Raw genomic sequence first — 26,014 nt, forward strand, 5'->3', positions numbered from 1 at the left:
TATTTTATTCAAGCCCCCACCAATAGATGAATATTTGTGACAAAACTGAAGAATCATCATATATGATGCACTTAGAATTACCCTTTGAATATTGGGAAAATACTGAGTAGTAGAAATTGACTTATTTTATAATTGCTGAGTATGGACAAAGATATTCCACAGAATTTAAGTCAACCATTTTATGTGCATTTATAAAAACACTTATAATAGTACATGTATCTGTAAAAGGAGTAAGAATTGAAGTAAAAAGACAAGCTTTAACTTATATATGGGATCTGTATAAACATCCTAACTTCAAATAATTTTGGCATGAGTTTATAAATTTAAAATTATTCTAGATAGAAATAAAATATATGGAATCAGTAACAAAAAATAAAACATTCACCAAACCGTTGTGATCATGTCAGAGTCTGACAACATCATTGTTATGTCTTTAAAGAAAATTGAAAGAACCAGATGCCATACAAGAAAGATGTTCATTGTAAGAATAAAATTTGGGGATCAGAAGAAAAATTAGAGCAAATGAGATAATTAACTATAGAATGATATTTATTCATCATTTTTTACAATATAGAAAGGTTTTGGACATTTAGTTAATGTCTACACTTTTGATTGGCTCAAATCCATCCTCAGACATGTATATTCATAGACAATATTTTAATCTCTCTACAACAGTGTCTTCAACTCTACCTGGTGCAATTGCAGTTTCTATATATGAATACTAATTCATTTTGTTGATTTGACTTTTTTTTTAAAAATATAATCAACCTATAAATGAAAAGGCTGAGTTTTTACTTTAATGCCATTCACAATTTAGAATGGCCAATAGATGATCAAGAAGGCAGTAATTCCATATCCAATTTTATGATGATCGAATTTTGAAATTCATTATTTTACCCCACGTATGTTTTGCAATTTCTCTTCTCACAAAAGTTAATATAAAAGTTTTTAGCAGAAGTAATAAAAAACATCAAAGTATATAAAATAATATGATAGAAGAATCATTACAGAGTTGATATTTGGTGATATTTAACACTCTTAATTCTGTTTGCCATGACTGAGAAGGAGAAATAAAGAAAGCATGTTAAATTATCTATTACTTCACTTGATCCTCATCACATAAGATTAAATAAAGGAATATTTAATTATTAAATAAATTAGATATTTTGAATATGGCTTAAACAGCAACGAGAGCTATTTATTTATAGCAAGAATACTGACAGATGTGATAAACATTTCCACGTGCTTCTTAGGCCTTGAGAACTGGTTTGTGAGAGGAATATGAATAATTTTGGAACTTTAGACTAAAATGCTGTATATAGAGCTTAACAGAACATTGTTGGGCAATTTTGATAGGTCATAATACAAAGATAAATGTGGATAATATAGTTCTTTCTGATTTATGAGCTCTCAGAGAGAAACATGGACTCTATTGGGAACTGAGATGGGATATCTGGCTGCTTTCTGTTTATGTGCTGAGTACAATGAGCCTTTAAAATATTCCAATTCAATTGGCAGAAGAAATATCTAGACAGTATAATCTACTCACATAGATCTTAGTCAGATTCTGAGAGAGAGAGAGAGAGAGAGAGAGAGAGAGAGAGAGAGAGAGAGAGAGAGAGAGAGAGAAATGTAGTGATACAGACAGCACAGCAGTGAGAGGTGGGTTTTCTTAGTCCTTGGGAACTGTCATAATTTATCATGATTCCCAGATGCTGGATGTGGACTTGCAGAATTAGATGTTTTCTCCCACTAGGTTTCTGTCTTGCTTTGGTCCTATTTTTCCATACAATGTCTTCATTTATCATTTTTGGAATGAAAATTTCCCTTTATATGATTATATATTGGAACTATGCAGGTTGATTGTTATTTTATAGATGACTATAGTTTAAAGACTGCCTTGAATTCATGAACTGTATTGGAAATGTTTGAGATAATGCAGAATTTAGAGATGAATTGTTTTCATTTGTTTTCTTTTGAGACAGATCTCATGTATGAAAGACTGGCCTCTATTCCCACTATGTAACAGAGAAAGACACTGAACTTTTGATCTTGCTGCTTTCTTCTGAGTTCTTAAAAGCATGTATTATCATGCTAAACGTATGTGATTCTGTATACCAAACCTGAAGCTTTATGCATGTTAGTCAATCATTTCCAAAATGAGGCCTATCGCTAATGCTAAACATATTTTTTTGCTATTAGATTTTTAGTGTAAACTTCTGGTGTTTGAGGTTGTCAGTTTAACAGGGCCTAAAATTATCTTTAGGGAGGAAAATTCTAAGAATGATGTTTAGGGTATTTTATGTAAGGTTTTGATAAGAAGACTCACAATAAAAGTGGGCATCATTATACACTGAGCTTCATTCCCAGCCTAAATAAAAGAGGAGAAAGAGAGCTGAAATATGACCATTCTCTTTGAGTCCTGACTGGATTCAGTGTGACTAGATATCTCAATTTTCTATTGCCTTGTTTTTTCCACTATGATTGACTATACCTCAAACTAGAAGCCAACATTAATCATTGATACCTTAAGCCACTAATTGTTCAGTAGCATGAGCAAAGTAACTAATACATTTTAATAACTTCTGAAACATGAGTCTCATTATAATATTTGGTAGAAAAAATAAGACAGCACTGCTTAGTTTTATAATTATATTTAAGATAACCCAGAAATAACAAATAAGTTCTTGCTAAAGAGAAAGAGAAATGTGATGTCTTCAGGGCACTGACCATTAATAACTATGATGAAAATAAATTCTTCCCATTTTCCCATCTATTTTACAGAGGTATTGATTAGAACCCTGTGTGATTGACAGTAAACCAAGAAAGATAACCAAAAGCACCTTTCTTTATATATCTGTAGATGGTGCCTTCTTTCAAGCAGGGTGGAGGAGAATTGGTACCATTCCAGATATATTCTATGCTAAGAAATAAGACAGATAATTTTTTTGTGGAAGAAGCTTCTGTTCACTGTTCAAAATTGTGAAATGAAAACTGGTACTTTTGACACTTAAATTATTCTGATGTGAAAAGGGCATATTGTCTATTGAGCATTCAAAATGCTCTTAGAATATTCCAGGGTACTTTTCTACAAATATAACTATGATGCAGTCCTCAAAAGCATCTTTATTTTTATATTTAGATTCCATTCATCAGACCACAGCAGCCAGAGAGGTTATTCACAAAACATGTTGATCATACTGTTGTTTAAACCAGTGTTTCTCAACCTGTTGGTCCTGACTCCATTGTGGTCACATATCAGATATCCTGCATATTATATACTTAGATTATTATTCATAACAATAGCAAAATTACAATTATGAAGTAGATTCAAAATAATTTAATGCTTGGGGTCACCTCAGCTCAAGGAAAGAAATTAAAGGGTCATGCCATTAGAAAAGTTGAGAGCCAGTGGTTTAAACACTTGTGGCTTCCCTTACTCAAAGTATTTACTCCAATGTCTGAGAAAGAGTTATCTTTTGCAATTGCATTGGGAACAAAGAATGGCGATAGTAATATTTCAGATGCCTGGGACCATAGGTCAGCATTTTTAAGGGATTGGAGTATTTTATAGTGCAGGTGAGATGATCTTGTTAGAGGATTACATATTACACAAGTATAAGATGTGACTCCTAATGATAACATTTTAAATATTTGAGTCTTTAATGTTCATTGAAGATATAGACATTATTGTCCTTTTTAGATTTTTCCCTTTGTGGTAATAAACATAATTCCAATAATTTTTTTGTTATTTTTAGTGATCTATAGAGAAATCCAGCTACTGTTTTTATAGAGAACTCTGAGGCAGAGAGAGTTAGAATGTTTTATTTTGGGAAGAAGGAATGTTTAAGTGTACTTTGATTAGAGGTTGCTACCATAAGAAACCAGGAATATATTTAGCCAGAAATGAGCATCTTGGAAGTTGTTTACAAGGCATGTTAGACTTTTTTTTTACTCACTCGAAGCTGCAAGACTGTCAGTACATAAAGAGGCTGTCATTTATAGAATTTTATGGAATGGATGATGAACATTCTCTGAAGACCATTCCATATGTTATATGACTTCTACAACACTTGCTTCAGAAGTACTGGGTCAAAATATCACATATATTCTGGCATTGTTTATTTGCATGTTCAATATGGAAACAGAATTCCTGAAGTCATTTGAAGGGAGAAAAAAATGTTAAAAATTGCTAAGGGACAAAAACTTTGATTGATGAAGTAATAGTGAAATGTCTTCAAGCTTAATAAAATAATGTCCAATGTTGGAGAAAAAGAAATTAGAATATGTACAACTAAAAGTAGTTTAGTGCTCACTTGCATTGTTTTCCAACTGTTGCTGTGAGCTTGGAAAAGACCATTTTCAGATGAAAAAACACATGTCTAATGACATAAATAGATATATACATTTATTTAAATTCTGTTTTAAATATTATCTGAAAGAATTGCACTTACATCAAAAATGTTGAAAGGCTTTACACAAAACAAGTTTGTTAGAACTGATGATACCACAAGCAAAAGGCATCTTTCTATTGTAAACTGAACAAAATTGTTACCACTATTAGAAAAATAGATATTTTTATCTAAAACAAAATCTCTTGTCAGAAGGTGCAATCAAATAATAAAGTGACTTACATCCATCATATGACTATTCTTATTTCTTAGTATTTTCTCTGTGATCACAACATCATGTGTTTTCTAATGTTGAAAACTCAGTCATTTCTTATTATACATTATTTGTTTATCAGAAAGAGAACAATTGCCCGTAATTTGGGCTACAAGGTAGATTTAATTTCTATTCTTCCCCCAAAAGCAACTTTTCTTTCTGGAGAACCTCACAATAGTATATATACATATATATCAAGGAAAAAGATCTTCATACTTCTCCAACTTTAGGATATGTATTTTTAATATATGTATATAATAATATGTGTATATATCTTATTAATATATCACATTAAAATTAAATTTGTATATTAATACTATACTGATTAAGTAAAATAAAGAGGTGCAAGATGATATTTATTTCACCAGCTATTGTATGACAGGGTATAGAAATGTTGAGCAATTTGAAAAATTACTATGTAAACCTTGGTTTAATAATAAAATCAATTTTTAACTTGTGTGTTCTTAGGGAAGCTCTTAAAAATATAAGATAGTTAAAAGAAGATATGAGATAGAGCTTTCCCAAAGACTGAAATTAAGAATTTGTTAATAATTTAATTATGTAATTTTTTGTGAAATTGTGATAATATAAATATAATAAAATATGTAACTATCATATAGGACATTGATAAATCAATCACAATAACTCATATTTTCACTTTAAAATTTTTGTAGTGTGAAATGGAAAGGGAAAATGCTATAATTATAAATTCAAAACTTAATGTTTTAAACTTACGAATAATTTACTTTCATATTTGTTCATGTTTATGAATATGTACCTGCATGATATCAGAAGAGGCTATCAGGTAGTATGAAGCTAAAGATACAGGCAATTAGGAGCTCCCTGATATGTCAGCAAGTGCCCAAACTTGTGTGCTCAGCAAAAATGTAAGAGCTCTTCACAACTGATTCATTCTACAGGCCCTCTCGTGCTTAACTTCTATTTGAAACTTTACTTTAATATAAACATTCTTTAGTTTCACAGTAGCTACTACTTGTATCTGTCCCCACAAGAGCACTTACATTTGTAATTTATAGACCTGTGTCTGAAGCTCATGTTCTATAATACGTGGACATGGTAACAGCAGCAATGAAACCCTCCCCTCCTGATATATTTAAGGTTCACTGCAGTTCCCCAGTGTTTCATGAAGAAGTTTCATAGGTTTTACATCTCTTATGGAAAAGTGATCATCCTTTCTTTTTCTTTTTCATCTTTTTAAATTCACTTTACATCTTTATCACAACCTCTCCCTCCTCTCTTCTCATTTCCACCCTTACAAATCCCTTTGTACATTATCCCTGTCCCTACTCCTCAGAGACGAGAAGCCCTCCTTGGGTACCACCCCATTCTGGACCATCTAGTCATAATAGGAAGCACATCCTGTTCCACTGAGGCCCAACCAGGAGTCCAGGTAAGAAGGGATCCAATAGCAGGGAATAGAGACCAAGGCAGACCCACTCGACTTGTTTAGGGACCCATATGATGACCAAGCTGCATATTTGCTACAAATATGTAGGGAGTCTAGAGCCAGCTTCTGCATGTTCCCTGGTTAGTGATGCAGATACTGTGAGCCCTTCTTGTTCTAGTTTAGACTCTGTGGGTCTTCTTGAGATATTCTTGACTCCTCTGACTTGCTCACCTCTATCCCACCTCTTTTGCAAGACTCTCTGGAGTCCACCTAGTATTTGGTAGTGGGTCTTTTTCCATTTATCGGTATTGAACAATTTTATTCATTTCATTCACCTGTTTGATTGTAGTTTTCTGCATTTCTTTAAGGGGTTCACTCATTTCCTCTTTAAGGGCCTTATCATCTTCATAATATTGGATTTAAGGACATTTTATTTTGCTTCATCTGTGTTAGGATATACAGAGCTTGCTGTGGTAGGATAGTTTGCCTCTGGTGTTGCCATATTGCCCTGGCTATTGTTGATTGTGTTTAAATGCTGACCTTTAATTATCCAAAACTCCAGAAGCATAACAGACCACAAAAAACCCCATGGGAGACATCCTACTAGACCCTAAGACTAGCTAGTCATCAAATGTTCTCTCGGACCATTATACAGAGAGAAAACAGAAACCAAAGGAAAAAATATCCAACAAAGATAAACTCAGAAATCAACATCTAATCCTACAAAATCTGCAAAACCAATATTTTGGATGCCAAGCTTGCCTCAGAAGTCACTAGTACCAGTATCCATAACTGGGGTCCCTGATTCATCATGCTGACCTCCAGGAAAGCAGGGTGGGTGCTAGGCTGGAACTAAAACCCCATTGAGTTCAGGTGGTTTGGTGCAGTTTAAAGCTTATGGGTGTGTTTTAGGGGAATATGGCAGGCAAGAGGTTGTGTCTTACCTGTTTGCCTCTGGTTCTGGCAGGACTTCAAGAATGCAGGCAGAGTTTTAGAACAGTAAATAGAGTTCAGGGTATGGGGTACAATTTACTGCTGTTAAGTTTGGTTTCGGGTCAGTCTTGAGCATTGGGTGTAAAGGTGGGGCTTGCCTGGTGTCTCTGGAGCCAGCAGGCCTCCAGGAAAATAGAGTTCTGTTGAGGTGCTTACAGAAAAGTTGACCACGAGACTATTTTCCCATTCTATTCTTATGTCCTCAGTGCTTGAGATACTTTCTTTCATGTATTGTATTCTGATGTTGAGGCTGTTTTCTGAGGTTCCCCTTTGAGTTCCTAAAGTTTTCATTTCCAGATTTCCCTCAGTTTGTGTTCTTTATTAATTCTATTTCATTTCAAGGTCTTGAAATGCGTTAGTTGTTTTCTTTTGTGTGTGCTTGTGTGAGTGTGTGTGTGTGTGTGCGCGCGCGCGAGCGTGTGTGTGTGTGTGTGTGTGTGTGTGTGTGTGTGTGTGTGTGTTTTGGTAAATCTGGCTCTCTGTGTCCTGTGTAGACACAGAGGATATGAGGAAGTAAACACAGAAAGGCTTTCGCAAGCAAAGATGCCCAATCAGTTTCCTGTGCCTGTCCAAGTCCAGCTCCAGGCTGGGATGCTGCCCCTGACAGAAGTTTTCTGCCTGGGCTTGGGGAAGTTCCCTGAAGGCCCCTCAGACCCAGTCAGCTTTCCATCCACACATTGCTCCAGCCTAGATTGCTGCCTTGGCCTTGTATTGGGGATAAGGGTAGGGGCAGTGATCTTTTATCTCATGTTAGTTGAGTTGTAATGGATATGTTGGTGCACAATTTTGTTGTAGTAAATCTCCAACCATAATAAGCGTATTCAAGGAAAAATGCTATTTTGTTGCATGAATCTCCAACCCCAATAAGCCCAAGCAAGGTAAATGCAACTCAGTTGTATATTTATAAACCACTTGCCTGTATTGGGCAGATTCGCCTCTATACCACTTGCTTCCCAGCTATGAAATCCATGAAACTTGCAGTTTCTCCAGGCCATACACTTCTGTTCTATTTTCCATCCAACAACTCTCCCTCTGTCATCCTGCATTTGCAGTCTCCTGCAACTTCTCCTCTTTCCCTCCTCTTCCTGTCTTGCTGGAAAACCCACCTTTTCATTTTCTCACAGCGGTTGATTATTTGTTGTCTTTCTTATCCAGTCAGATAATTAAGGGAAATTCCTCTGCGCACGTGCGTGTGTGTGTGTGTGTGTGTGTGTGTGTGTGTGTGTGTGTGTGTATTTATATTGAATGTACATCAGTATATATTTAATGAAAGATCTGGTCTATGATCACTTATTCTGGCTCTTTTTTTCTTGAAATAATTTTACACATATTTTAATAAACCAGAATTATATCAGTTTTCTCCTCCTCTTTTGTCTTTCCAACTTTTCAGAATTCCTCCCACTCTCTAACTGATAGTCTCTTTATCTTTGATTATTATTTTTAGTTACATATATGTGTGTGTGTGTGTGTGTGTGTAGTTTTTTATGTTTTAGTCCCTTTTGTAAGAGGAAATTTTGATGAGGAGTGTTATCTACACTTATCTTTTGGTAAGAATTAAATTGCAGTAAGAATTTGTGCTGGTGTAGCATAATTTGAAGTTGGCTAAGTTTCTAGTACTAGGCATGATTTTATCAATGTTGAATGGATCTCAAGTCCAATTAGACAGCTGGTAGTTACCACCTGTATGTGAATGTCACTTCCTACAACTTTAGGAATATCTGGCTGTGTTCCTCATAGCGGGTGCAGCTACATAGGACTAATAATTGTTTCCCTTCCTTGACAGCTTGCATAGTACTTTCAGGTACCATAGAAACTAGACAGCAAGAAGGAAGCTTTCAGATTAGACCAACTTGATTCATCATAGTCCTGTTTTCTTAGCATGCAATATCTTTAGCAATATGAAAGGAGGCAGAATGAATTTATATATGAAGCTTCTAATGTAGTAAAGCAGTAGTTTTCCATTCATACAAAGGGTCTTATCTCTTCCTATATGCTCTCCTCTACCCTACAGTCTGTTCTCCTCTTCTAGTTGAACACTTTATGTTGCATTATTCTTCTTTAACTTTAATATTAGTGCCTTCTGTCTTTTTCCATTATATATCCCTCTTTATGGTCCCCTGTTAATTTTTGTTTTATCTCTGTGGGTAACCTAAATGCATCACAAACATCTAATGATTCAAAGATAACATCTGCAGATGAGAAAAAAGGAAAGGACATTTATATTTCTGTGTCTGTTTCTAACTTCAACTACTTACCTGTAAATTTCATAAAATCTTTTTTGATTAATTGCTGTATAATATTCCATTGTGTAAATATACTGCATTTTTATTATTCATTCATCAGTCAATGGACATCACAGCTGCTTCCTATTCCTTGCTATTGTGAGTAAAACAATAATGAACCTAGATGAGTAGGTGTCTCTAGAGAAGGGTAAGAAGTAATTAGGTATGTACTCAAGTTTAGTACAGCTTGATCATATGGAATGCATGTTTTATGATTTTTGTGGAACCTCTGCACTGCTTTCTATAATGCTTCCACAATGTAGCATTCACAATAGCTATAACTAAGTTTCCTTTTCTCTACATCCATGACAATATTTCTAATAACTTGTTTTTGATATTACTCATTTTTATGAGAAATCATTACAGTGATTTTCATAGTGACAATTCAAGTTTGCACTCCCAGCTGAATGAATGAATGTTTCTCCTTCAAATCCATATCAGTTATCTGTAGTGCTATTGATCCTAGCCATTCTGATAGATGTAAGATTAAATATAAAAGCAGTTTTCATGTGCATTTCTCTGATGGAAAAGAAGGTTGAATATGTTTTAAAGGTGATTTCAGTTGTTTACATTTTAATTCTTAAAAATTCTTTATTTAGTTTCATGCTCCATATGTAGTTCTGGGTGGATGAAACTTCACTTTGTAGATAAAAATGGTCTCCATCACAGTGAGCTCCATATACCACTCCCTCCCCAGTGCTAGAAATAAATGAATGTGCAACCATCCCCAGTTATGAGTTTTATTTATTTATTGGGAATTTTTACATCTATCAGAGAAATGTGTCTATAGTTATCTTTTTTTTTTAATGTATGTTATCTGGTCTGCTACCCAGCTACTGCTGACCTCACCAAGTGAATCTCTTGTCTTTTATTCTGACAAAATTTATTTTAAAAATTTTGTATATGAATGAATAAAGGTGTATGAATAGGACAAGAATCCATGCATGTATAGGCCAGAAGAGGGCATGATGTTCCATGGAGCTGCTGTTTCAGGTAGTTTTGAGTTGGCTGAAAATTAAACTGACGTCCTGTACAGCAGTAGTGGGTAGTCCTGACTATTCAGCTATCTCTCCAGCAAGAAACATTTTTATATTGTAGTTTGGCATTAAGTTAATTAGTCTATGCCTTTCATAAATAATTTTATTTGGCTACTCTTGATGGTTTTGTGAGTGGATTAAATCATAGTTGTTAATACTTTAGTTAATAGATTAACAGCATTTAATATCTGACTATTTAGTCAACGATGGAAAGGAAAATAAATAAAAGCTAAGGGAAAAATAAGTTCTAAGAATTGATTACAAACCACAGATACAAAGTATCAGTCACTATGAGATAACACTTGAGACATGTCCTGTTCAACCTGCAGTACACTTTTAACAATTTTATATTTGAAACACTTCAGCTAATTTTCACTCATTCTAACTTTATACTCTTTCATCCACTGAGCCCAGATATCTAGCACAGCCTCCATTTTTATGAGTTTAAGATTGACATGATATATAACTGCCAGCAAGTAATTTATTTTGAGAATAAAAAAAAGAGAAAAATTTGCATGTTATTACTATTGCTGAATTATTTAATTTTTTATTGACACAAATATTTTAATGGGAATATATAGCTATTTGTATAGCAAAATTTGATTAACATGAGACAATTGGAAGTATCATTAAAATATCTCTAAAATGATATAAATATGAATCCCTTATATGTTAGCTACAGTGTTCAAACACTATAGTAAAGTATATATTTATATGAAGCTATCAGAATGCTATATATAAATACATGTAATATTTTAATTAACAGAAAATTGATATGCTTCTCAACATCTTCAATTTAAAAATATAGTTTTAAAATTTTTCTGAGAAAATGATAAGAAAATTAGTGTATACAATAAAGTAAAATAAGTTTATATAATAAAATAAATAAAATAAAATATAAGGAAAGTAGAATGATCACAATGAAGATGCAAGATCTTTTTAATTTTTTTATTTTTTATTGGATATTTTATTTATTTACAGTACAGATGTCATTCCCTTTCCCCATTTCCCCTCCCTAGAACCCCCTATCCTATACCCACTCTTCCTTCATGCTTTTATACCATTTTGATTACATGCATGTAAATAAGGTCAGTTCTAGTTTGAGGGTCTAGCAATATAATAGATGCAAATAGTCAGGGAACAAGCAATACAGCAAACACAAATAGTCAAAGAAAAAGCAAGGCATTAAACCCAGTTACATGAACACTCCTGTGATCACTGTTTCTAGAAGCTTATCAGGATGACCAAAGTATCTGAGCCTACTTCCCTATCCTAGCCCAAGGTCATTTTCATGTCTGAAGCCTACTTCCTTGTTCTAGCCTAAAATTTAGAATCCTGTCTGAAATTACTTCTTTGTTCTGGTCTAATATTTACTTTCCTGCCTGAGATTACTTTTTTGTTGTAGCCTACGATTTAGACTCCTACCTGAAATTACTTCTTTGTTCTAGACTAATGTCAGATTCCTGCTTAAAGCCTACTTCCTTGTCCTTGGCCAATGTCATATTCCTGCCAAGCAGCCCCTTTTCTTGTCCTTGGCGCATGTCAGCTTCTTGCCAAGCAGCCCCAAAGGCTCTCCACCTTTCCCCCTTTTTTATTTTGTTAACAAGACTGAGCCTGTCTTAGGTCATTCTGACAAGAATGCCTTTCTTACCCATCATGGAATATACATTATCAAAGGCAATGCACTTCTGTCTTAGGTTGGTAAAGCTCTGTGCAGAATCTTACCCATCCTTGTATTGCCAGCCTGTTAATTTAATAGCTTGGTCTCAAAGGTCCATTTTCAGGTTTAAGCCATGTACATTGGCTGCCAACATGCTGATGTTGTTAAAGATAAGCTTTAACATGATAGGCAGAAATAAAATATTCCCAGGACAAGAAAGGCTAGCCTGATCAAGCTATATATGCCATTCCTGTCGTTTGCAAAATGGAAATACTGAACTCAGGCCATGGATAATTTTATCAGGATTATCTACAGCATCAAAAGTCAATAGAGCAGCATTCTTTAAATTCATAATCTCATTATGCAAAGTTAACACACCCAGAAAGGTGTTAGGATTATGCCAAATATCCTACAGGTGTCATTAAACTTTTTTCTAATTGTAATGACAGTCATTGTGAATTTCAAATGTTACACTACTTCAATAATATTTATCATGACACTTGGGATGGCTTCTAACTCTTGAACCCTGAACCTCCTTCAGATAATTTTAATGGGTAATAGAGCATCATTCGTTGTTCCAGATACTGATGTAAATCCTTATGTATACTCAATACATTTGTAACCCTTTTTGCTAGATATTTAACAAAAATTCTTGTTTTAACTCCTTGTGTCAATGGTATTGCAGAAGCAGTGGTGCTAGCAATTAATGAAATTAAAGTTATTATACCAGAAATAATCAAGCCTGCTATTCTCTTGCTTCTGCTTAAAGGTTAACTCACTTCTTCCAGCACTTTCAAGCTTTTTAAAGAGAATCAAGGTTTTCTAATACTGAGGGGAGTGAGACAAAAGCTGGTTGGTAGACCCCCGTAACAGACATGGCAGGTTTCAACACACTAACATAATTGGAAATTATACAGTCAATGCAACTTACAATAAATGCTGTAGAAAAGACAAAACCAATTTTAGCTTGGCAATTTAAAGAGCCTTAAAACAGGCACTAATCTTCATTTGAAATCCAGATCTTGTCCCAACAATATCTCTTGGTATCCTAACATCATAGTGAGTTATAGCTAGCTTCCAAATATGTTCCTGGCAAAGTCCAGATTCAGTCTTCCAAAATTAGACTGTTATTTCCCATATTGGATTGGTTTCTAGACCAGTACATGATTGAGTCCTAAGAGCTGGGCACCTTTAAGAAGAATACAAAAGACATAGTTTCTCTTTTTGATTCTCTATCCAACAAGGCCTAAAAACTTGAGGCAAGGAAGCTTGTCCCATCTGGGATATAGTCAAGCAAAGGTGGGTCAGGTACATATGTCCAATATAGCTCCCCAGTCACCCTTGTCAGGGCACTCAGCAAGCTCACAGGTCGCCATCATTTTCTGTTTCAGCAACGGCATGTCTCACCAATCTTTTAAAAGTTCCATTGGCCTCTTCCACAATACCTTGTCCTTGAGGATTATACAAAATCTGCCGATGAAACAATAATTTCTTGTAGTTATCATTAAACAACAAACCTGTGCCTTTTGTAAAGTTTTGAGTTTATATATGTCTTTCACAGAGACTGACTTTGTCACTCCATCCATTGTGTTAAGTGAGATAAAATGTAAGCACACAAAATATATATGGCCTTACCTATAAGAGGACATTTGATTACATAAAACTCTAGAGTACGAAAGGAAAAACTGGGGTGGATTATCTACATACTTATTAATTTATCCTGGAGCTCTAAGGTTTTCCTTGTCGTTTTGCTTTGTCTGTGATGTATAATGCTCTCTTTATAATGAGAGGAAGGAAGATCCATTATATAAGGATATACTCTATTCATGAGTTTCTAGAAGCTACCAATGTATCATCAAAAATGTTTCTTCTTGGAAAATGAAAGTTTAAATGGAAAGTGAAACTCCCACATAGATGGTGGCTCTATGGCCGAATATTTTCTTTTTATTGTTACTAGACACACTTCTCAGTACTGTGAATCATTCTTAAAGAACACAGTATATACTTTAATGACAACACATAATGCTGCAGAGGTGAACAGTGTTTTTAATTGTAACTTGCTTTTGCAGCACTCCCTTATAGGTGTCTGATAGACAATTTATAATGTACATTTGTTATTTTATAGATTGGAACTTGGGATCCAGCCAGTGGCCTGAATATGACAGAAAGCCAGAAAGGAAAGCCAGCAAATATCACAGACTCATTGTCTAATCGTTCTTTGATTGTTACCACCATTTTGGTAAGTATATGTTTTTCAATTATTTTAGAAAAATGTGGATGCTATGGATATAAATAAAAACACATTTTAATGAGAATATTAATGAATAAAATGCAATATATCTTATACTCATTTAGCAATTACTGTAACACAAAAAGATCGATATTAACTCAGAATTTTATTTTGTTAATCTTCAGTAAGATAAGCTATATTAATATTTGGGGCATTTCTTGTGATTAAACAGGTTCATGAATACTGAAAATCTTTACATTTCCATAGAATTTGTTGATATTGATGAATTGCCAATGTCAAGGTTTGAAAAACAAATAGATATGCAGATGCATATAGTTAAATGAATGGCCAAACATAGACTTTGTTCTCTTGATGAAAATGTATTTCAAAGTATATACCAAATATTTTCAATATTTTATATAATAATTACACTCTAATCTTGCTTCAATTTAATTGTTTTCAGCTGGAGTAATACCTCTCATTTTACTAATTTCCTTAATGAAATATAATGGAACATGTTTTTAAAATGAGAAACCTTTTTGCTACTACCATAATTAAATTAATGCTGATAAGGTAGCTATTATATTTTTTAACAATATTGTAATTCTATGCTTTAATTGGATTGCCAGCTATGGTCACTCATGCCATTTGCAAAAGAAGAATCTTAATGTTAGAATAAGTAGGAGCTTTTAGATTATTTTAGTCAATAGGACTTATTTATAAGATAGCTTACTAGAGAACTTTCTATATCTCACTTGGCCATAGAAGACTGAAGCTAGAGTTTCAGGAAACCCTAATAAATACTTACCAGCCATAATATCTAGATCTAAGTAGAATGGTAAATCATGCTGGATTTTAGTAACAAATCTTCTTGAATTTTAGTAACAAAATAGATGTCACAACTGAAGTCATGTCAAAATAAATTAGGTTGTGTTAAAAGGTTCCAACAATGAAACAGTTTTGATAACAGTGACCTAATACCCTTGCAGTGGTGAAGTTTGTAATTCTCTAGCTAAAATCTCCAGATTCTTTTGCATCATTTCTAAAGCTTTGAGATTCTCTTCAAATTAATATTAAGTCTCCTGCTGTTTTTTTTCAAATATAACTTCTATATGCATCAAACTGGAAGAATACATTAGCCGAAAACTTCACTTTAGGCAATAACACACCTGACTTCTTGCCCACCAAACCATTTGTTCCTAATATCACAACTTTCTGTAAAAACTGTTCAGTAAACAAGCAGTTATTTTTCTTGCAGGTAGCTATCCTTTTCTCCTTTGGCTTCTTACAGTTTCTATGTGAAACTATTTTCTTCTGCCTTCCTTTTATACAAAATTTATGAAATCCAGAATGATCAGTAAGACATCAAAAATTCTATCTTTGACATTCAAGTTGTTGGACAGTCCTATTTCTTTCTACCCTTTATCTTCATTCCTTCATTAATAAGCCTGTGATTTGATTGAACTGGGCTAACCAGGTACCCTACTACTGTGATTGTTTAAGCCTTGCTCTCTTTGTTTGCAAACATTCTCTGTTTGTGACATTATTTCATTTTTCACTTATACAATTCAAAATTAATATTCTGCTAGTTTTTGTTACATGTGCATCATCTTCCTAAATATGATGAGAATGCCTAAGGAACATAATTTAACTATTTATTTTTTGTGTTTACAGTATCTATTTCACAATGTTCTCAGAGTAAAGATTGTGTCTAAGATATCTGTAACCTTCAATAACCTGGGCTTTTCTGTGTTCTCCCAATCAAGCTCTCAAATGTATTTTCAACTTTATGACTTTGTACCTTCACTCAGTTTTTATTTTCTCCTTCAGTTTCTTATTTCAACTCATTCCTCTAACCTCATTTTAATGTGTCTATCCCACAAAGGGCAGTAACTATTTTGTTCAGTTGGGTGTGTGCTGGGTGGTGGGAAGCTGCATGCTTTACACTCACAATATTCTATTATCTTATTTGCCATGCATTAAAAATTATTTTACCATGTGGATCTTTCTCTCTTTATTTTTTTTTGTTTTATTTTTATTTTATTTTTTATTTTTTTTATTAGATCTTTCATTTACACTTCAGATACCATCCCATTTCCCCATTCCCCCCCCCCTTAGAAAACCCCTATCCCATGCCCCCTTTTCCTTTTTGCATTTATACATTTTTTTAAGAAATGTTAATCATAGGCTTTATAAGTTTGGTATTGTTCAATCAGAGGTGTAACCCACTACCCAACCTAGATATATCAACTATCTTTGACTGGTGGAGATACATGAACATCTGCTTCCCTGTCTCCCCCCTCTATCTCTCTTTCATCACCTAGCTTCTCCTCTCCTTCTTCTTCTCCTCTTACTCCTTTTCTTCCTCTCAGTACTCCTCCCATCTTAGCTCCTCCTACACATCACCCTTCCTGTTAAAAGGAAACTTTTCTCTCAAAATACAATTAGAGCATAATTATGCCTATTTGTACCAGTGAGGTACAAGATAGTCCTAATACCCAGTCCATCCTTTTGTTGACTAACCAGCACCTCTGTCATCTATCCTAACTAAAACACTTAGTTCTGAACCTGGCTTTTTCCTTGGCTTTAGGATGAATGTCAGCTGATGACCATACACTCAGATCTTTTCTCTCAAAGTAAATAGCTATAAGTTTTCAACCCCATCAGAAATCCAGAATGACTGAGTTGACTATAATTGTGGGAAGCACAAAGCATAGCTTCTAAAACTTAGCCAATTTATAGAGACCTCTGAACACCTGGACACTCGCTCTACTTCAAAACGTTGGAGCATCTGTTCTTCTGCCTTCTGGCCCAGGATCATCTGACAGACCTTAGTGCTGCAGAATTATTAAGGGCTGATTACTCTGTCTAGGCAGATATAATCAGTCGACTATTCTGCAAGTGTGTCCTTTTCTGGACAGTAATTTGTCTGTAGAAGGAAAGTGGCAATTCTTGCCTAGTGGCTGTCTCACCACAACTGGAGTAACTCCAAGGATGCTCAATTTCTTCTTAGAGTTTAACATAGGAAGCTGTCCGGAGCAGACAGGTCTCTAATGAAAATGAACATTAATACTGAAATGTTTGTCATGTCAATTCTAAGGATTTCTGATGTTTTGAAAACCAGCTATCCATGTAAGGTAATCTGGACTGTTGCCTGTTAACTCCACTCAGCTATTTCTAAATAAAACATAGAGAACACCCTTATAATAAACTCCAAGTCATGAATTTGCTATAGTCCCTTAACTCACAGGCTGACCATCTCAAATCAGTTAAAAAAGTTAAAGAAGGACTGGGTCTAAGCTTTGTATTCCTAAGTGTGTTATACTGGTACAATGCCTATGAGAGTAACAATATTCATCTCACTCTTATATCACTAAAAAGCTCATGCCAATGAAAACCTTAAAATTTGTAAACAAAGTAAATTGGTGCCATTTAAGAATTTATATCTTCATCTTGATATTAATTATACAGATTTCTACTAATAGGTTATGGCTATGCAATAAACCCTAGCTAATCCTCTCTATTCCGACAAAAGCACTACTTTTCCCTAGGGAGACAGCCCAACATTTACCACCTTAGTCCCCATGCCCAGGGAATAGGGGCGCTGACTCATCATTAGCTTCTTCAAGCTGATTATGGGCGTTGAGATATTAGAAGAGGAGTGGGGGGGAGAGCAAGTTGACAATCCTCTGATGCTGTGTCTTCGCTGCCTCCAGATGGAATTCACGGACCTCAGAGGTTTGAGCAGGTCTGCCCAGCTTGCTTGTTGAGTAGATACACCAAGGTTGATCATTCTGCAATATACAATTCTCAAAACAAATTTTAGTATCAAGATAGTTTTTTTTTTTTAAAGAGGGCTGACATTTTATTAAGAATGTTGGTTCTAACCGCTTTTCTATTTTTCCCCTCTTTTATTGGATATAATATTTACATTTCAAATTTTATCCCCTTACCATATTTCCCCCACCACCCAGGAACCCCTTATCCCATCCTCCCTCCTCCTGCCTCTATGAAGGTGTTTACCCACCTACCCCCAGCCTCCCTCCCCACCCTCAGATTCCCCCCCCTCAGTGCTCAGCCTTCAGGGTACCAATGATCTTGTCTCCCACCTATGCCCAACAGGGCCATCCTCCCCTACATATACAGCTGGAGTCATGTGTCTCTCCCTATGTGCTCCTGGGCTGGTGGTTTAGACCCTGGGGAGCTCTTGCTGGTTGGTATTCTTGCTCTCCTCACAGGGCCACCAGCCCTTATGGTTCACGGTTCCTTCAATTTACTCTCTAACTCCTCCATTGGGAACTTTGATCATATTAATGGATAGCTGTGGGTATCTGTCTCTGGGTATGTCCGACTCTGAGAGACCTCTAAGGAGACAGCCTTATCCGGCTGCTGTCAGCTTTCCCATCCTGACATCCCTATCAGCGTCTATTTTTGGTGACTGCCTATGGAATGAATACCCAGACACAATGGTCTCCCTACAACCCCCCCTTCAGATTCTGACCCACACTTTGTCTCCATATTTGCTCCCTTGGTTATTTAGTTACTCCTTCTAAGAAAGACCTAGGCATCCTCACTTGTTCTTTCTTCTTCATGAGCTTCATGTCGTCTGGTAGTTGAATCTTTGTTGTTTCAAACTTTTGGGCTAATCTCCGCTTATCAGTGAGTAAATACCATGTGTGTTCTTTTGTGATTGGGTTACCTCACTCAGGATGATATTTTCTAGATCCATCCATTTACCTAAGAATTTCTCGAATTCATTATTTTTAATAGCTGAGTAATATTCCATTGTATAAATGTACCACATTTTTTGTATCCATTCCTCTGTTGAAGGGCATCTGGGTTCTTTCCAGCTTCTGGCTATTATAAATAGGGCTGCTATGAACATAGTGGAGCATATGTCTTTGTTATTTGTTGAGGCATTTTCTGGGTATATACCCAGGAGTGGTATAGCTGGGTCCTCAGGTAGTGCTATGTCCAATTTTCTGAGGAACCGCCAGACTGACTTCCAAAGTGGTTGTACCAGCTTGCAACCCCACCAACAATGCAGGAGTGTTCCTCTTTCTTCACATCCTCGCCAACATCTACTATCACCTGAGTTTTTGATCTTAGCCATTCTGACATGTGTGAGGTGGTATCTCAGTGTTGTTTTGATTTGCATTTCCCTGATGACTAAGGATGTTGAGCATTTCTTAAGGTGCTTCTCGGCCATTCGAGTTTCCTCAGTTGAGAATTCTTTGTTTAGCTCTCTACCCCATTTTTTAATGGGGTTATTTTGTTGTTTGGCGTCTAATTTCTTGAGTTCTTTGTAAATATTAGATATTAGCCCCCTATCAGATGTAGGATTGGTAATGATCTTTTCCCAATCTGTTGGTTGCCGTTTTGTCTTGTTGACAGTGTCCTTTGCCTTACAGAAGCTTTGCAATTTGATGAGGTCCCATTTGTCGATTCTTGATCTTAGAGCATAAGCCATTGGTGTTCTGTTCAGGAACTTTTCCCCTGTGCCTAGGTATTCGAGGGTCTTCCCCAACTTCTCTTCTAATATTTTCAGTGTACCTGGCTTTATGTGAAGGTCCTTTATCCACTTGGAGTTTTGTGCAAGGAGATAAGAATGGATTAATTTGCATTCTTCTACATGTTGACCTCCAGTTGAGCCAGCACCACTTGTTGAAAATGCTGTCTTTTTTCCACTGGATGAATTTAGCTCCCTTGTCAAATATCAAGTGACCATAGGTATGCGGGTTCATTTCTGGGTCTTCAATTCTGTTCCATTGATCGTCCTTTCTGTCTCTGTACCAATACCAAGCAGTTTTTATCACTACTGCTCTGTAGTACAGTTTGAGGTCCGGAATGGTGATTCCCCCAGAGGTTCTTTTATTGTTGAGAATAGTTCTCGCTATCCTAGGTTTTTTGTTATTCCAAATGAATTTGTAAATTGCTCTTTCTATCTCTATGAAGAATTGATTTGGAATTTTGATGGGTATTGCATTGAATCTGTAGATTGCTTTTGGCAGGATAGCCATTTTTACTAAATTAATCCTGCCAATCCAGGAGCATGGGAGATCTTTCCATCTTCTGAGATGTTCTTCAATTTCTTTCTTGAGAGACTTGAAGTTCTTGTCATACAGATCTTTCACTTGCTTTGTTAGATTCACTCCAAGATAATTTATTTTATTCGTGGCTATTGTGAAGGGTGTCATTTCCCTGATTTCTTTCTCTGCCTGTTTATCCTTTGAGTAGAGGAAGGCTACTGATTTGTTTGAGTTGATTTTATATCCAGCCACATTGCTAAAGTTGTTTATCAGGTTTAGGAGTTCTCTGGTGGAAGTTTTAGGTTCACTTAAGTATACTATCATATCATCTGCAAATAGTGAAATTTTGACTTCTTCCTTTCCTATCTGTATACCTTTGACTTCCTTTTGTTGTCTAATTGCTCTAGCTAAGACTTCCAGTACTATATTGAATAGGTAAGGTGAGAGTGGGCAGCCTTGCCTAGTCCCTGATCTTAGTGGGATTGCTTCAAGTTTCTCTCCATTTAGTTTGATGTTGGCTACTGGCTTGCTGTATATTGCTTTTACTATGTTTAGATATGGGCCTTGAATTCCTGATCTTTCCAAGACTTTTAACATGAAGGGATGTTGAATTTTGTCAAATGCTTTCTCAGCACCTAGTGATATGACCATGTGGTTTTTCTCTTTGAGTTTATTTATGTAGTGGATTACATTGATGGATTTCCGAATATTGAACCATCCCTGCATTCCTGGGATAAAGCCTACTTGGTCTTGATGGATAATTGTTTTGATGTGTTGTTGGATTCGGTTTGCGAGAATTTTATTGAGTATTTTTGCATCAATATTCATAAGAGAGATTGGTCTGTAGTTCTCTTTCTTTGTTGGGTCTTTCTGTGGTTTAGGTATGAGTGTAATGGTAGCTTCATAGAATGAATTGGGTAGTGTTCCTTCTGTTTCTATTCGATGGAATAACTTGAAGAGGATTGGTATTAGGTCTTCCTTGAAGGTCTGAAAGAATTCTGCACTGAAACCATCTGGCCCCGGACATTTTTTGGTGGGAAGATTTTTAATGACTGTGTCTATTTCTTTAGGCGTTATGGGACTGTTTAGGTGGTTTATCTGCTCCTCGTTTAACTTTGGTACCTGGTATCTATCTAGAAAATTGTCCATTTCCTCCAGATTTTCCAATTTTGTTGAGTATAGGCCTTTGTAGTAGGATCTGATAATTTTTTTAATTTCCTCTGTTTCTGTTGTTATGTCTCCCTTTTCAGTTCTGATTTTATTAATTTGAATGCTGTCTCTGCGCCCTTTGGTTAGTCTGGCTAAGGGTTTGTCTATCTTGTTGATTTTCTCAAAGAACCAGCTCCTGGTTTTGTTGATATTTTGTATAGTTCTTTTTGTTTTGACTTGGTTGATTTCAGCCCTGAGTTTGATTATTTCCTGCCGTCTACTCCTCTTGGGTATACTAGCTTCTTTTTGTTCTAATGCTTTCAGGTTTGCTGTCAAGTTGTTGATGTATGCTCTTTCCACTTTCTTTTTGTGAGCACTTAGAGCTATGATTTTTCCTCTTAGTACTGCTTTCAATGAGTCCCACATGTTTTGATATGATGTGTCCTCATTTTCATTTAAATCTAAAAAGTCTTTAATTTCTTTCTTAATTTCTTCCTTGACCAAGTTATCATTGAGTAGAGCATTGTTCAGTTGCCAAGTGTATGTCGGTTTTCTGATGTTTTTGTCCATGTCAAAGACAAGTCTTAATCCATGGTGGTCTGATAAGGTGCTGGGGATTATTTCAATCTTTTTGTATCTGTTGAGGCCTGTTTTGTGACCAATTATATGGTCTATTTTCGAGAAGGTACCATGAGGTGCTGAGAAGAAGGTGTATTCTTTTGTTTTAGGATGAAATGTTCTATAGATGTCAGTTAAGTCCAATTGGTTCATAACTTCTGTTAGTTTCATTGTGTCTCGATTTAGTTTCTGTTTCCATGATCTGTCCATAGCTGAGAGTGTGGTGTTGAAATCTCCCACTATTTTTGTGTAGAGTGCAATGTATGCTTTAAGTTTTAGTAATGTGTCTTTTATGTATGTGGGTGCCCTTACATTTGGGGCATAGATGTTGAGAATTGCAAGTTCCTCTTGGTACATTTTTCCTTTCATGAATATGAAGTGTCCTTCTTTATCTTTTTTGATTACTTCTGGTTGAAAACTGATTTTATTTGATATTAGAATCGCTACTCCTGCTTGTTTCTTGGGACCATTTGCTTGGTAGATTGTTTTCCAACCTTTTACTCTGAGGTAGTGTCTGTCCTTTCCACAGAGGTGCGTTTCCTGAATGCAGCAAAATGTTGGGTCCTGTTTACGTATCCAGTCTGATAGTCTATGTCTTTACTGGAGAATTGAGTCCATTGATATTAAGAGATATTAAGGAAAAATGAGTGTTGTTTCCTGTTATTTTTGTTATTGGCAGTGGAGATATGTTTGTGTAGCTACCTTCTTTTATGGTTTTTGGAGGATTACTTTCCTGCTTTTTCCAGGTTGTAGTTTCCCTCCTTGTGATGGAGTTTTCCACCAATTATCCTTTGAAGTGCTGGGTTTGTGTTGAGATACTGTGTAAATTTGGATTTGTCATGGAATATTTTGGTTTCTCCATCAATAATGGTTGACAGTTTTGCTGGGTATAGTAGTCTGGGCTGACATTTATGTTCTTTTAGGGTCTGTATGATATCAGTCCAGGATCTTCTGGCTTTTATGGTCTCTGGTGAGAAGTCTGGTGTAATTCTTATAGGTCTGCCTTTATATGTTACTTTGCCTTTTTCCCTTACTGCTTTTAGTATTTTTTCTTTGTTTTGTACATTTGATGTTTTGACTATTATGTGGCGGGAAGTATTTCTTTTCTGGTCTAAACTATTTGGAGTTCTGTAGGCTTCTTGTATATTTATGGACATCTCTTTCTTTAGGTTAGGGAAGTTTTCCTCTATAATTTTGTTGAGAATATTTACTGGTCCTTTAAGTTGGGAGTCTTCTCCCTCATCTATTCCTATTATCCTTAGGTTTGGCCTTCTCATTGTGTCTTGGATTTCTTGTATATTTTGGGTTAGTAGCTTTTTGTATTTTGCATTTTCTTTGACAGTTGTGTCAATGTTTTCCATGGTATCTTCTGCACATGAGATTCTCTCTTCCATCTCTTGTATTCTGTTGGTAATACTTGTATCTATGACTCCTGATCGTTTTTTTAAGTTTTCTATCTCCAGGGTGTTCTCCCTTTGTGATTTCTTTATTGTTTCTACTTCCGTTTTTAGATCCTGCATGGTTTTGTTTAATTCCTTCTCCCGTTTGGTTGCATTTTCTTGTAATTCCTTAAGGGATTTTTGTGTTTCCTCTCTAAGGGTTTCTATCTGTTCTTTGAGAGTGTTATTTATGTCTTTCTTAAAGTCCTCTATCATCATCATGAGAAGTGATTTTAATTCTGAATCCTGCCTTTCTGGTGTGATGGGGTGTTCAGGGCTTGCTATGATGGGGGAACTGGGTTCTGATGATGCCATGTAACTTTGGTTTCTGTTGCTTACGTTCTTGCGCCTGCCTTTTGCCATCTGGTTAATTCTAGTGCTACCTGTACTTCTGTCTCTGATTGAAGCCTGTCTTTCCAGTTGTCTCGCTTTTGTTTGGTCTTCTAGGAGTCCAGATGTCTTTGTGATTTTTTTCCAGCTGCCCTGATTACAGTGGTATCTCTAGGATGCCTCAGGATATGGTGCCTCCAAGGTAGCAGTCCAGCTAGATGTCTGTTGTTCTGGGTGCAGTGTCTCCTCTTGGATATCTCAGGGTATGTTGTCTGACACTCTGAGTTCAGTTGTTCCTCTGTGGCTCTGGGTTGAGCGGACCTTCCAGTATGTCTCAGGTGGAATCCGGGGTCCACACAACTGCAGACCTGGTAGAGGTCTGGTCTGGGACTCAGACCCTGCAGGCCTCAGGCCGGAGGGGGGGCGAGCAGCAGAAGGAGCGTGCTAGCACCGGCTATGGGTTCTATGGATCCCCCAGAATGTGTCTGGGGGACTCCTGGGTGCACTCACCCACAGGCCTCAGACTGCAGGAGGGGCGAGCGGTAGAAGGGGTGTGCTAGCGCTGGCTATGGGTTCTATGGATCCCCCAGAATGTGTCTGGGGGGCTCCTAGGTGCACTCACTCGCAGGCCTCAGACTGCAGGAGGGGCGAGCGGTAGAAGGGTCGTGCTAGCGCTGGCTATGGGTTCTATGGATCCCCCTGAATGTGTCTGGGGGGCTCCTGGGTGCACTTACCGGCAGGCCTCAGACTGCAGGAGGGGCGAGCGGTAGAAGGGGCGTGCTAGAGCTGGCTATGGGTTCTATGGATCCCCCAGAATGTGTCTGGGGGCTCCTAGGTGCACTCACTCGCAGGCCTCAGACTGCAGGAGGGGCAAGCGGTAGAAGGGGCGTGCTAGCGCTGGCTATGGGTTCTATGGATCCCCTCTTTCTCTCTTTAATGTTAAATTATACAATGCAAAGTCTCACACTTTATATGCTTTTGAATTTTTTTTACTGCCAGAGATTTATATTATACTCAATGAATATTCAAGTTATAAAATATAAAAATGATATTTAGTTAACTTAAGAAAATACTAATGTTTAAATAACTATAATTGAATATTTTGTAAATTTTGAGTTTACTACATTTGTCTAATAAAATGAAAATAATGAAATAATTAAATTTACATATTTTTGTTATTGCTTAATTACTTAGGTCTACTTTAAAACAAATATTTATATAACTTGTATACTATCTGAAAAATATTCTCTTAAATATATTCTTTCAATACTAAATAGCCTTGGTTGGCTATGAGACTTTAACTAGTATTTCAACCCCATCAGAATTCCAAGTACAACCAATATTATCTGAAAATATAGGAATCCTAGCACAGATTCCAGAACTGAGACAAATTGCAAAGACAGCTGCCTACCTATACAACCCCAGTATGTCAGGAATTTCGAGTATCAGTCTTTAGCCTTCTAACCCATGATCACCTGGCAGACCATTGCAACAAGAAATATTAAGAACTAATTTATTTTGTCTCAGTAGAACCAAGCTGTTTTATCTCATAATTTGTGTCCTCTCATAAACAGTACAGGTTTGTAGAGGAAATAGGCAATTTCTGCCCACCTTGCCACAAAGTACCACCTCACCTGGAAGCAGAGATGCTTACTTTCTTCTTTGAATCCATGAATGGGGAGCTGTTTGGAACAGATATGTCTCAACAACAAATGAATAAATAACATTAAATGTCACATTCTGGAGGTTTCTGACACTTTTGAAAATTATTTATCTATGTAAGGTAATCTGGACTGTTGTCCAGTAACTTCTCTGAGCTATTTCTAAATAAAATATCTCTTATACACCCTAGCAATTAATTCAAAGCCAAGAATTTGCTATCTGGCCCTTAACTCATATACTTAGTCATATCAGATCAGTTTGCCATGGCATTATAGAAGGACTGGGTCCAAGCCTTGTACTTTTAAAAGTTTGTAACAATATAGGAGATTTATACCAATGGAAATCCTAATTCTGCAACTTAAAAATTGCTACCAAGTGAGACTTTGGGTACAAAATCAATTCTAGCTATTTCCTCCCTGTTCAAATTATGACCATTTCTAAATTCCCCAGGAAGACAACTTAGAATAACCACCTCCAGCCCCACAAGCCCAGGTAACTAGAACAACAACTCT

General features: G+C 36.1%; 1 protein-coding gene across 5 annotated transcripts in view; it reads left to right on the top strand.

Annotated features, from left to right (window-relative positions):
- Grik2 (glutamate ionotropic receptor kainate type subunit 2) overlaps nt 1-26,014 on the top strand; it is a 630,456-nt gene that overhangs the window by 366,346 nt on the left and 238,096 nt on the right. For all 5 annotated transcript variants that reach the window (XM_034524652.2, XM_076917171.1, XM_076917172.1 and 2 more), the window contains exon 10: nt 14,171-14,284. In XM_034524652.2, coding sequence (XP_034380543.1) covers nt 14,171-14,284 — 114 coding nt within the window. The remainder of the gene's footprint in view (nt 1-14,170; nt 14,285-26,014) is intronic.

This window comes from Arvicanthis niloticus, chromosome 20 (assembly GCF_011762505.2).
Source record: "Arvicanthis niloticus isolate mArvNil1 chromosome 20, mArvNil1.pat.X, whole genome shotgun sequence".
Lineage (NCBI taxonomy): Eukaryota > Metazoa > Chordata > Mammalia > Rodentia > Muridae > Arvicanthis > Arvicanthis niloticus.